A 12,522-nucleotide genomic window follows, 5' to 3' on the forward strand; every position below is an offset into this window, starting at 1 on the left:
TCCAGTTCTCCTGGCACAACCACACCCTGACTTTTGCTTTGTTATAAGAGGAATTTGCATACCAAATTTGGTGGCCCTAGCTCTTGCCATTTCAGAAAAGTTCTTGAACACACAGACAGATGCTCTCTAAAATATACTCAGTAACAAAAGAAAGGATATTTAAGCATCAGGGATTTATTCCAAAGCTTACCAAAATCAACAGCTGTCTCCCCACAGTCTGCAATAGGCTTAGAATAAAGGCCCTAGATCTTGTGCAACTACAGTACAGTGCTTATGACTTGTGAGGAACTATATTTTTAAGAATAAAAGAAGATAGGTCTGCTAATGTGTTTTCATGGTTGGAAAACACCTGTGACTGGCAGTAGGCACTGAAAAGTTGAAATAAAATTATCTAAAATTTTTTGAACAAAAAACAAATTTCTCCCATTATCCTATTAACAAATCTACCTTCAGAGAGTAACTGCTAAGTTAGTGAGATACAGTGGGCCAAATGTGTTCCTGGCATTACTTCAGTGTAGTTATACCAGGTTTGAATTTGTACCTGCATGAATCAAAGATTTGTCATGACCCTTTAAACACTGTGATCACACTTTATATTAAAATTACATGTACAAATAGTTCTTGAATGAGAAAAAGATACTATGATGTGTGTTGTGTGTGTTACATACAAATATAAACTCTGGTTATGACATGAGTAACCTATTGTAACCATCGATAACCATCTGTAAAAATATTCATTATCCTTTAACAACACTATACTACAAAGTATTTGCATATGTACTCAACATAAAGTGTTACCACCATTTATTATGTTCTTGGATGGCAGAAGTGTCCCCAAACTCTTTAGCCTGAGGTCTAAGGGCTGCATTTATGGAATGTGTTGTCAATAGCACATGTTAGCCGGATTGAATGAAAAAATGTGTGTTGCATAAAACTTTCACTTCTGTGTTTACATTTACTTTGGGGATGGGGGTCCCTTCTCCTTCCCCCTGTCTTTCAACTCCTAGGAGAAGTGGATTGTAAGGAGATGGGTGATTGTGTGTCAGGATCTACATCTACGGACTTGTGCCTTCCCGCTCTTGATTACCTCAGGAGGTGTTCACAGGTATGCTACTGATCACAGAGAGTTACAGACCTGAACTAGAAAATCACTTCTAGTTGGCTTTGTTTTTTAATTCATGGCAGTCATTTGGAAATGTTTGTCGTTTTTTGTCTGCACATGGTAGAATATTTTATATGTACAACTTCTGTGGCAAGTTTAACGTTAATATCCTACACTGCCATCATGGAGGCAAAGGGTTAGTTCTTTATTGGGGTTTCTTACTCTCTTGGCCAGCTGAAGTGGGCATAGCTCAGGATATGGTAGACTCAGTCCTGAGAGAGAAAAATGGACTGTATACTCTGTGAATGAACAAGATGTGATACTGGCATGTTCAAAGGTGAAGCCAACAACACTGGGATTTGGGGGAGTGGAAAGATTTCAGAGAGGGGGGGGAAAAAAAGAATCCTCAGATCTCTAGCAATGTGATAGACTCAGCCTGCTGAAATAGGTCAGCAGCCTCGCTGTCCCATAACACCATATCTAAAGGCAAGGGCAGAGTTCTAAGAAGTCAGAACACCAGCATATTTTATATGCAATGTTGTTGTAGCCACGTCGGTCTACGTGACAAGATGTATGAGGTAATGTCTTTTATTGAACTGATTTCTGCTGGAAATAGAGACAAACTTTCAAGCTACACAGAGATGTTCTTCAGGTCTGGAGAAGGCAAGTAGTGTCACAGCTAAATACAAGGTCCAACAGTTAAATATGTGACAACTTGTTATGCTAAACTATGGGATCATTCAAGGTGAAGAGGCCCATTAATAACCTATAGTCATAGGGCAAAAAGAAGGGCTAGAGAATTACAGCTTGTTGTAATGAATCATACATCCAGTGCCTTTATTAAGACCATGATTTTTACATATTTTGTATAACCTCCCTGCATAGGTTTCTGTTCAGGGCTGTTGGACATTTTTTGTCTGCACTTTGATATTTTTATTTTTACCACAGTAGCACATGAGGGTCTTAGTCATGGACTGGGGTCCCATTGTGCTGCATAGCAGTGTCCTTACCCCCAAAGCAATTAAATTCAACTATAAGATGAGAGACAACAAATAGATGCCACAGAAAAGGGAATAGGCACAAGGAAATAACGAGACAGTGCTGGTCAGCAAGGCAAGCAGCAGTCACGACAAATTGTAACTATTATTGTTAACATTCTGTGATAGCCCTAAGCATTGGTTTATGGCAAAATCTGCAACATCACATTTTATCTTTCTCCTCACCACAGAGAAAGGGAGCCTATTTGTTTCTTTTCTTCTGATTTGTTTTATTGATCTTATCAAAAAAGGAAGAGTAAAATATGTAATAGATACATTGCAAATACTTGTATTATATTAAAAAATGCCTCGGAAACACAGTACATGTCTTCTCTCTGCTCACAAATTGAAATTTGGGCCCCAGTTCTACCTTGCTCAAAGCAGTATCTTCCCTGATGAAAATGTTGGGAGGCTGCTGCCTCCTAATTCAAGAAATGCTGTATCATTTATAGGGATTGGTGTAACATGGAGTGGAAATGTTAGTGGCACAACACTGCTATGCTGTATTCAGTTCTGGAGCAAAAGGGACCATTTTGAATACTACCTTGAATTTTAATCCTGTCAGTTCATATTATTAGCAGCCACCCACTCAAATACGTCTGTTACTTACACACCAGTACTTTGACACTAGAAAATATGGAATCCCAGCTTTCAGAACAGAGAAAGCACTAAAATTATCACTGGTGATATGATGTTGCAAATTTCATTCCTCTTAAACAACGTGTACAGGTTTGCCAGCTACAATCAACCTTTACTGGGCTAGTGATCAGAAAAAAAAAACCCAAAAAAACCGATCTTCCAAAATATTCTGCAGATAGGTGGATTGCTGGTAGATGATGATAATGTTTAGTATTAATAAACTGCTTTAAATCTTCAAAGTACCCTGTCCAACTAACCCTCACACAATACTCATGCCGGATCAGTAATATTTTAATTTCACAGCTTGGGGAATTGACACCCAAGTTATTTCAATGACTTGTCCAAGGACAGAGGAAATTACCAGTAGGAGGAGCTCTTGATCCCTAATCCTGTGTTCAGTGCCCTAGGCTAAGCTTCCACAGACGGACCCAAATATCCAGCCCAAATACTGTTACTCCAATACTTATTTTCCCCATTTGTGACATAAAATGGGAAAGTGTTATGTTCTGTTTTCTCCTCCTTCAGTTGCTAGCCAAAATCTACAAAATGCCCTTGAAGCCAATTTTTCTCAGTGGCCGGCTGGCCAACCTGCCCCGAAGAGTCCAGGAGCACTCAGCCAGCAGCGAGGATGGCATTGAGTGTGTCCTTTCTGACTTTGAGGATGACACTGGTAGGTGAATTTAAAATAATGGCTGGTGTGTAATTGTGCTGACACTCAGGAGTTAATCAGTTCCATGCTGCTGCAAATGTCACCCTGCGTTTATAGTGTTAACATATCCACATATGTTGCAAGTTAAGCTCTGTTGTGCTGGTTTCTCTCAGTGGGGAGAACCTGTGCCCCACCTAGCTCTCTCCTCCCATGCATACACAAGTGATTTCACCTCATTTATACTCTGTGATGTTCTGCATACCTAAGAGACCCACACTCTTATGGGGTGAGGCGATCAAGTAATACCGATGACAGCCTGATAACCCTGACCCTTCCATCCACTAACTGGGTATGAAGGGAGAAAGACGACAGTACAGCGGGGGGGGGGGGGGGGGGGATGCTCTATAAATGAAAGAAGGGAGAGAGGAGCAGATATTCAAAACAGGCAACGTTCCCTCACTATCACGCACACCAACTGTATTGCGATGGGTAGAGAATAAAGACTAGGAATCCATTATCTAGCTCACAAGAGATTTTTTTTTTTCCTTCCACTCTCCGGCATTCTATAATCAACCACAGCCTGTGAGCAAACCTGTAAATGCTTTATAAATAGCATCTAGTCTGTTTCCTCGCTTCTCATTATGTATGTCTATTTCTAGGTCTTATCAATGTCTGGATCATTCTACTGGAAGAATTAACTACTGCTATATCCAACTGTCCCCGCCAGCACCAGCCACCCACCCTGGATTTACTTTTTGAACTGCTGAGAGATATTGCCAAAGTTCCTGGTAATTTCAGTGACTTTATAGAACATCTGCTACTGAAACACAAGAAAATCCTTGTTAAACTAGAAAGGACTGTGAAGATAGTTTGCTTAGCTTCTCTAGAGGGGAGATATTGTCCATGCGGTGTTCATTAGTAACTTCTCAGCTAGGTTAAAGATCACATGGACTGGCTCCCAGGGGAGCCTCATCAAAAAGATGATAGACTTTGCATAGGGGAGGGGAAAGGGATAACTGTGGTAATTGTGAGGTAGCTTTTGACATGTATTGACTTTCTTGTTGGTACTGTTGTCCAGTGCACATGATACTCCTTGTTCTTGACCCAACAGGGGTAGCAAGCATTTTTCCCCCCATTCCTTTGAAGGCCAAACTGATGTCATATCAATTCACAGCATATATAGGTACATTCCCACACATTCACTATTTTATCCAGAAGATATATTTCCTTAATGTTACCACTCACCCAAATCTTTCAAATGCATGTGCGCACACACTTCTGCCTATCTACCTACCTATCTCTTCATGGATAAAGTGTCTCTGAAAGCTTTTACCTTTCTGTGCTGTATCTGCTTGAAAATCTTCCATTCCTTGAAGTGCCGAACTGTTGTCTGTATGCTACTAGACACCGTTTATGCAATCCTTCTTGAATGTTCATCTAGTGTAACTGCACTGCTCAGTTTGCATTCCTTTAGTCAGAACCAGAACTGTGCATCAGACACCATAATATAGAAACATATGCCTTTACACCACAATAGATGTTTATTCATGTTTTATATTAAGAACACACAAATAATTGACTTGAAGAAGAGTAAAAAACCATAGTGGTGTCACTCATAGAAATAAAGTACTACTGTCATGCCCAATATTTATTTTATTGACTGCTGAATATCTTGCCTTTTTTGATCACTTTTCCAGAAAAATAGTTGCTTTGTCATCTTACATCTTAAAATAAACCTACATCAAATCCAAGATGACAGTTGAGTTCTTCTGTTACTCTTCAATTAATAGGTGATTTTCTATACACCTTCACGAGACCAAGGTGTATGTACTGCTGAAAACATTACTGGTTCATAGTTAAGATAACACAATTGTTTCAGATATTTTGGAAGTAATTTTCTTTAACATCACTCAATCCGTGATCTCAGTCTGGAAAGGGGTATTTGGATTTCTTAGTCTGGGCATGTATTTGATGGGTAGTTGTAGCCTGAAGGTCTTATCATGGTTGTGTTTTCCTTTCAGGCCCAGGATTTGGCATTTATGCGGTTGTACATCTTTTACTCCCCACAATGTCCCTCTGGCTCCATCGTAGCCATGGTGACCATTCTTACTGGGATGTGGCATCAGCTAATTTCAAGCATGCCATTGGCCTTTCCTGTGAACTAGTAGTAGAGCACATTCAAAGTTTCATACATTCCGGTAAGCAGTGTCCCTTCGACATCATTAATGATACACTAACCAGGCAAGGTTTTACTATATCAGATGCTTAGAAGAGGGTTTAGTTTTGATTGTTCAAGAACAAGTCAAAATCAGGGAGAGTGGGAAAGTCATTTTTACTTTAAAGAGGGTTATGTTAAACTTTCCAAAAATATAAACTTAGTTTTATATGCAATATCATAATGAACTGGAATTGGCAGACAGACACCAACACAGTCATTTTCTCAACATCAGTGGGAATATTTGACATTCCCATATACTTATCTCCTCTTAATTTGTTGTATTTTAATACTCACTGCCATTAGTGTCAAAGGGAATCAAGTATGTAAAACATCCAGATATCAAGGAGGATTGCCATTTGTGTAAATGATATTGCAAAGGTGGTAATGCTAAAACCAACTTTCTTGTCCTTTAGACATTGGCTATGAGAATATGATTAATACCATGCTAAAAGATCTCTTCAAGTTGTTGGTAGCCTGTGTGGCAGAGCCTACAGAAACAATCTCCAGAGTTGGCTGCTCGTGTATCAGGTAATACAGAAAAGCTCTTCCTCTTTTTAATATGCTGATGAGGAGAAAGTGATGCAAAAACTCCTGAATAGAGAAGTCTTGGTGGAACATGTAGATTGATCATTTTAGCCACCATTTCCATAGTAATCAATAACCTGTCTCTTGTTCTTTAAAAGCAAATTCTAGAATTAGAAATGGCTTCCAAAAGCTGAAATCAAACGTCCATCAATTAGCCAGACTCAGTTTGCTTGTTACCAAACTAAATTCCCAGTAGTCAACGGGCAGGTAGGAACATGTGGAAATGCCCAGACCCTGTCTGTATTGACTAAACATTGTCAGAGCAGAGGAGAGAGAGAGAGAGAAAGTCCATAGTTTTGGGAAATGATGTAAACACATTTCTCCAATGAAAATATTTGCTCTACACTAGTATCTACATCAGTCAATGTAAAAAATAAACCTCTAGAAAAAATAAACTGTTGTTGGCTAGAATTCACAGGTCTGCTGAGGTTAGTATTCCCTTCACATTCTGCAAATCAAACTCAAAATGTGGTTTGCAGCATTGAACAAACAAAGATGCAGTCCCTGCTCTGAAAACCTTGCCTTTTTATATAGATAAAAAGCATTCAAAAGCAATACACTGTGTATGCAAATTGGTCAGGGTAGTGATTGGCACACATCTTACTAGCTTGGTGTTGGTAAAGCAGCTGCCTAGATTTTTCTCTACCCAATTGGCTCAATTTTTACCGTCTTCCTTTTAGTCAGAAAAAGTTTTGTAAGACTTGGAGGGTTAATAACTTCTATGTTATGACTTGCAGGTATGTCCTAGTGACAGCAGGGCCTGTTTTTACTGAAGAGATGTGGAGGCTTGCATGCTGTGCATTACAGGACGCCTTTTCTGCGACTCTTGAGCCAGTAAAGGTAAAGCCAGCATTCCAATGCGTGCTAGACTGAGTATTAACCAGCCTCAAGTCACTGACATTTGCTAGATCAATAGATTCCCTTTCTGAGAAACTTTTGTGTCTTCATTTTTGGTTGGGTGAAATCAAACAGTTTGCTCATAAATCCAAAAACATAAGAAAAGTAATTTAAGATCTGTTAGCATATATATGTTTGTTAGTTACGTTAATTGAGAACTTTCACCAAACCAAATTAACAACCCTGAAAACAGAAGTGTTTGGTTTCCCCCCTCACACACACCCCCGACCCCAAAAGGACAAGTACACCATGGGCAATGGCATAGTGCTGTGATTCCTAAGACAGTGATCTAGTATTGCACCAAAGATCAGGGAGGGAAGTGACCATAGAATCATAGAACTGGAAGAGACCTCAGAAAGTCATCAAGTCCAGCCCCCTGCTCTAGGCAGGACCAATTCCAACTAAATCAACCCAGCCAGGGCTTTGTCAAGCCAAGACTTAAACACATGCTGCCCTGCCAATGTGAAATTGATAGAGTTGAACACATTTTGTCTCCATGAGGTGTCTTTATTTTCCTATTGCTTTTGTAAATCCAGCTGAAGACCTGGATACAAACAATAGCCTGAGTTTTGCTCCAAATTGAGTCCAGACTAAAATGCTTGAGTCTTTCGACTCTTTGGTTGTAACAAAAAATCATCACAGTCCAAGCTGCTTACAAGGGAATCAACAGTGCAGTTGTTCAAATAAAATGTCCATGGAGAGGGCAATTATGGGACAGATCACTCAGAACCTGGCAATGCATGTGCGCTCAGTAGGATGGAGGGCTCTACAACTACTTGGTTGATCTTACACACATTGAAAATCTGATGTTGTGTCTCTCTCTAGAACCTATTGGGCTATTTCCACAGTGGTTCTGAAAGCTTTAGTGGTGATGCCTGTGAAGTGAAGGTGGCGGCCCCATCTCTCTCTCCCAGTGCCGAAGCTGAGTACTGGAGAATCCGAGCCATGGCACAGCAGGTAATGATCTCAGTACGAGGGAAGCCAGAGAGTGACCTCCCTCCTAGAGGACAAACTGTTTACTAAAAGAATTAAACCAACATGCAAGTTGGGAATTTTCTTTCCAAAAGTTCTTAGAAAGGGCAAATAATTGTACTGTGTGAAGAGATTTTACTCGGTATCTGTGTTACTGGAGGCCCAGGGAAGCATTTCCTTCTAACTAGGCATTGTCCCGCAAGGGAGGGCAGTAAGCTTGTGAATCTCAGTACTAAATAAATACCATCTTGCTGGAGTTTGCCTTTCCTTGTCCTTGTCACTTAAGACAGTGCCCCATGAACTACTTCCCCCAGCAGCTCTTTTGTGCAATTGCAGGTAAATGTCCTTTTCCACATAGGAATAATCATTCTCCCAAAAGTAGTGGAATGACTGTAATTTTGGACACATTAAAAATAAAATTGGACAGGCCCTTAAAGGCAGAGACAATCTTGCCTGGAGAAAAAGGATGGCTTAGAAATTGATAGAAGTGACCTGTTGGTTTGTCTGTGTAATTGATTGCACATGCTGCTGCTTGGAGTGCACATTTCACAGATAATATGCAGAAGTGGGACTGATGGGAAATAACAAAGGCAACCCATGTGGAGACAGAGACTGATGGGTGATATTGGCTGTGTTTAAGTTTTTAAACACAAAGTTCAGACTAGCTCACTCCTTCTCTGGTTACACGTGTGCACATACAGTGCCTCTTCAGTGACCTCTCCGGAGATGAATTCTGCTCACTTGTGCTTTAGCATAACTGTCCCATTACAGTACAAAGCATGACAAGCCACAAGGGTTGAACTTTGGTTGACTAACCACTGGAAGTCACTGGAGGTTGGGTGCCTTTAGAAATAATCCCTCTCAGAATGCACAACCCTCAAGTGGGACACAGTAGCTATTTGAAGGAGCTGTTCTGTTCCTATATGTGTTACTCTTTCAAACAATGCAGGTGTTGAGTTACTTGTGCATAATGTGTGTGTATTGCAGGTTTTCATGTTAGACACTCAGTGCTCACCGAAGACCCCAAACAACAAGGAGGGATTTGAACATGCACAGTCCTGTGTGCTTATCATTGACCTGCCCCCTGACAAGAAACCCAATGGGCACACCCAGAAAAGGTAAGAAGCCAGCCCCATGAAAGTCTTCTGAAATAAGCAGAAGGAATAGAATGTTTTTAGCTAAGTAGTGACATGAAAGCAGTAGAGCAAATCTGTCAGTTCTTCAGTTTTGCTAAAAATATGAAATATCAGTGAATAGAATGGCACTTAGGGAAGAGCAACAGACATCAGCACGGACCCTTTTGTAAGGAAATACTGAGAGCTGGATAGTGCAACCCTCCTACTGGTGCACACACATACTTATGAGTAGGCCTATCGAAGTAAGTCAGGTTATATATGAATGTGCTCAACTTTTGTCAGGGGTCCAATTTGTTTTAATGAGATAAATACATATCGATGGCTAGATTGAAGGAAATATATAGTTTACAACTCTCTGAAAGATGTACCTGAAGAGTTATCATCTAGGGTTTTATACAAGAGTCTTCAACTTGAAGAACCAGGGCTGGAATTAGGAAAATTTAGGCAAATTGCAGGCAGATCTTCCTATCATTGAGAACTATTAGTCTGTGTAGTAGTCTCTCAAAGAAAGGTTCAATAGCCTCATCACATGGTATGTGAAAACTAGACTGGAAAAAGAATTGGCAAATCATTTATTGGGAAGTGTGTGTGTGTGTGTGTGAGAGTGTGTGTGTGTGTGTGTGTGTGAGAGAGATATGAATGGAGTTGAATTTTTCAGCAGCCAAAAATAGAAGATCCTGTTTAAGTTTTCAAAAATTTGCATTCACCATGGAGACAAATGGTTATACTGTTTTGTACATGGCCATAATATGTAGAAATTAGAACCAGAATAACTAATTTGTACCCCACAAATGTTTCTACTTTTGTTATGGTTAAAAAAAAAATTTTTGCTTGTTAAATAAAGGACCATTATATTTTTTTGGATGAAGAACAAAAAAAAATGTAGGACAGTGGAACTAGTGGATCAAAGTAAGCTAACCCTAGGTTAGCAAAAGCATTGTCCAAAACTACCAGTGTTGTGCTTTATATACTAAGCTGAGGAAATGTATGTGTGGGTGGTGGTGGTTTTGTAAACACCACTCTTTCAAGTATTCAGTCAGTCTAACACTGAAAGATCTGCGAGTTATTACCTGACACTTCGCATTCTAACTTTATCACATGCACTTAGTTTGATAGTGTTCAGCAGTGTCAAAAGATAACGTCAACCCCAGTAGCATAAATGGAACGCAGTATCAGAATTGTGAATCCAGGACCTGCATTTATATGGGTGGAAATGTACTGCCAACAATGAAACATTTGGGGATGAATTCTGTGTGATAAATGGTCTGTGGCAAGTCCTTGTGTTCCTCATTCAGAGTAGTAGTCTTGCTCACAGTAAGGCACAGATCCTGATGATCCTTCTTTGGCTAAGGAGAAAGGAGGACAATGCAACTTAATTTCCTTGCAAGGGTGTGCAAAGATATTTCACAGCTGCAATCCCTATGCTTCCTGCTTCTCCTCTCGAGAGAATAACCAGCACCATCCTAAAGAATGGGACAAATTGTGCAACATTCCTTTGCCTACTTAGGGTACGTCTACACAGCAGAGTTATTTTGGAATAATGTCTGTTATTCCAAAATAATGTGCTAGCTACACAGGAAGCCCGTTACTTTGAAATAAATTCAAAATAACGGGCTTCTTACTCCAACTTCCTGTAAACCTCATCATACGAGGATTAAGGAAGTCAGCGGAATAGCAATTTATTTCGAAATAAGTGCTGTGGAGACAGTGCCAAATTTTGAAATAAGTGACAATTTGCATAGCTCAAATCGCATTGCTTATTTCCAGGTACATGCTATTGTCTAGATTTCTATTGTCTAGATGCAGCCTTAGTGTACACAGAGGAGATGGGAGCACTTTCCAGTGTAATGGCATAAGTGGAAAGCCATAATTGAACATTTATAAGGGAGCATGGACCTTTCAAAAGGATCACTGTACTAAACACAAGTACTGAGAGCCATTTCAGCACCAGTAGACTTGTGTAGGGACTAAATCACCAGGTGTTGGGGTCCATTTTCATTTATAAATGGATTTCCCAGGTCTGGTGACAGATTTTTGCTGGGCCAAGGGCGATGTGGGTGGGGCTCAGCTCCACCTCGGGCAGGGTCTCAGGTGGGAGGGGGTAGGATTAGAGCAGCTAGCCCTCTGCATTGCCTGGACTGCACCATGTGGGGTTCCAATGGCTATTTAAAGGGCCTAAGGTTCTGGCTACTGCAACTGCAGCCCATAGCCACATTCCAGTGGCCATGGGGTTTCCATTTTTTTAGCCTCCTCTTCACCAGAATGGGGCTCAACTCTTGGCTGTGCCATTATTTTCCTTTGTATTGTTTTCTCCAACAATATAGCTATTGCCAGTCTCGCATGCTAAAAATTGTTACCATGCTGAAGCTTTGCTTTAACCTCATGGGATTTCTCTTTTCCCATTTGATTTTTTTGCTTCATTAATGCTGCATTGTTCCACAGGAAGCTGGGGTAAGGGAGCATTTCTTTTCCTACAATATTGTTTCACAATTTGCAGTAACAACATTATGCTCTAACAGGATTAGAGTTATGTACCCTTGTTTGTGTGTCTTTACCAGCACCTTAGTTGGGTGTTTTACCTAGGAAACAACATCCTGGCCAAGCAGTACTGCAAACAAATATCCTATTTAACTGTACGGCCCAGATTTTGAAAGGTGTTCAGGAATCCTAGTGCTCAGCGTTGCAGACCCTAACTGATATGATCCTAAGTCTAATTTTCAAAAGGAATTTAAGCACTTAGAAACCAAAATCCTACTGACATGCAAAGGCAATTAGACTCAAGTGCCTACAACCATTTTGAAAATGAGATTTAGGCTCCTAAGTCAGTTAGGCTCAGATTTTTAAAGATATTTAGATGTTGCATTACTGAGGGTGGCAACACTTAGACCTGCAATCACCACTCCATTGACTGGCACATGATTAGTCCCTTTCAAGACAATGGAAGTAGTCCTTTGCTTAAAGTTATGCTCATGCGCAAGTACCTTGTTGAATTGGAGCATCAGTCAGGAACAGTGCCGTCCTTACCCATATTCAGAATATGCACCTGGGTGCAACACCCCAAAATGTGGGGCACCACTGGGTCTTAATGTCCTTCTACCTACCTCTTCCTGGATTCATGTCCTCTGGAAAGGATCTAGTTAACTTAAAAGTGAAAAAGCCTATTAATCAGCACAACACTGAACCTTTGAACGAGCCATTTAACAGGCATTTGCCAACTCCAGGTATCTGGGGATATCCACATCCGCAGATATAGATTTGGTTAGTTGCAGCTCATTTTTGAGGATAAG

General features: G+C 40.3%; 1 protein-coding gene across 11 annotated transcripts in view; it reads left to right on the top strand.

Moving 5' to 3' along the window:
- The window catches only part of ARFGEF3 (ARFGEF family member 3), a 138,913-nt gene that overhangs the window by 98,544 nt on the left and 27,847 nt on the right, over window positions 1-12,522 (top strand). For all 11 annotated transcript variants that reach the window (XM_075924277.1, XM_075924276.1, XM_075924278.1 and 8 more), the window contains 8 exons: window positions 1,008-1,105; window positions 3,304-3,448; window positions 4,087-4,215; window positions 5,449-5,625; window positions 6,059-6,173; window positions 6,968-7,070; window positions 7,953-8,084; window positions 9,087-9,217. In XM_075924277.1, the coding sequence (XP_075780392.1) occupies window positions 1,008-1,105; window positions 3,304-3,448; window positions 4,087-4,215; window positions 5,449-5,625; window positions 6,059-6,173; window positions 6,968-7,070; window positions 7,953-8,084; window positions 9,087-9,217 (1,030 nt within the window). The remainder of the gene's footprint in view (window positions 1-1,007; window positions 1,106-3,303; window positions 3,449-4,086; window positions 4,216-5,448; window positions 5,626-6,058; window positions 6,174-6,967; window positions 7,071-7,952; window positions 8,085-9,086; window positions 9,218-12,522) is intronic.

The sequence above is a fragment of the Pelodiscus sinensis genome, chromosome 3 (assembly GCF_049634645.1).
Source record: "Pelodiscus sinensis isolate JC-2024 chromosome 3, ASM4963464v1, whole genome shotgun sequence".
Classification (NCBI taxonomy): Eukaryota; Metazoa; Chordata; order Testudines; family Trionychidae; genus Pelodiscus; species Pelodiscus sinensis.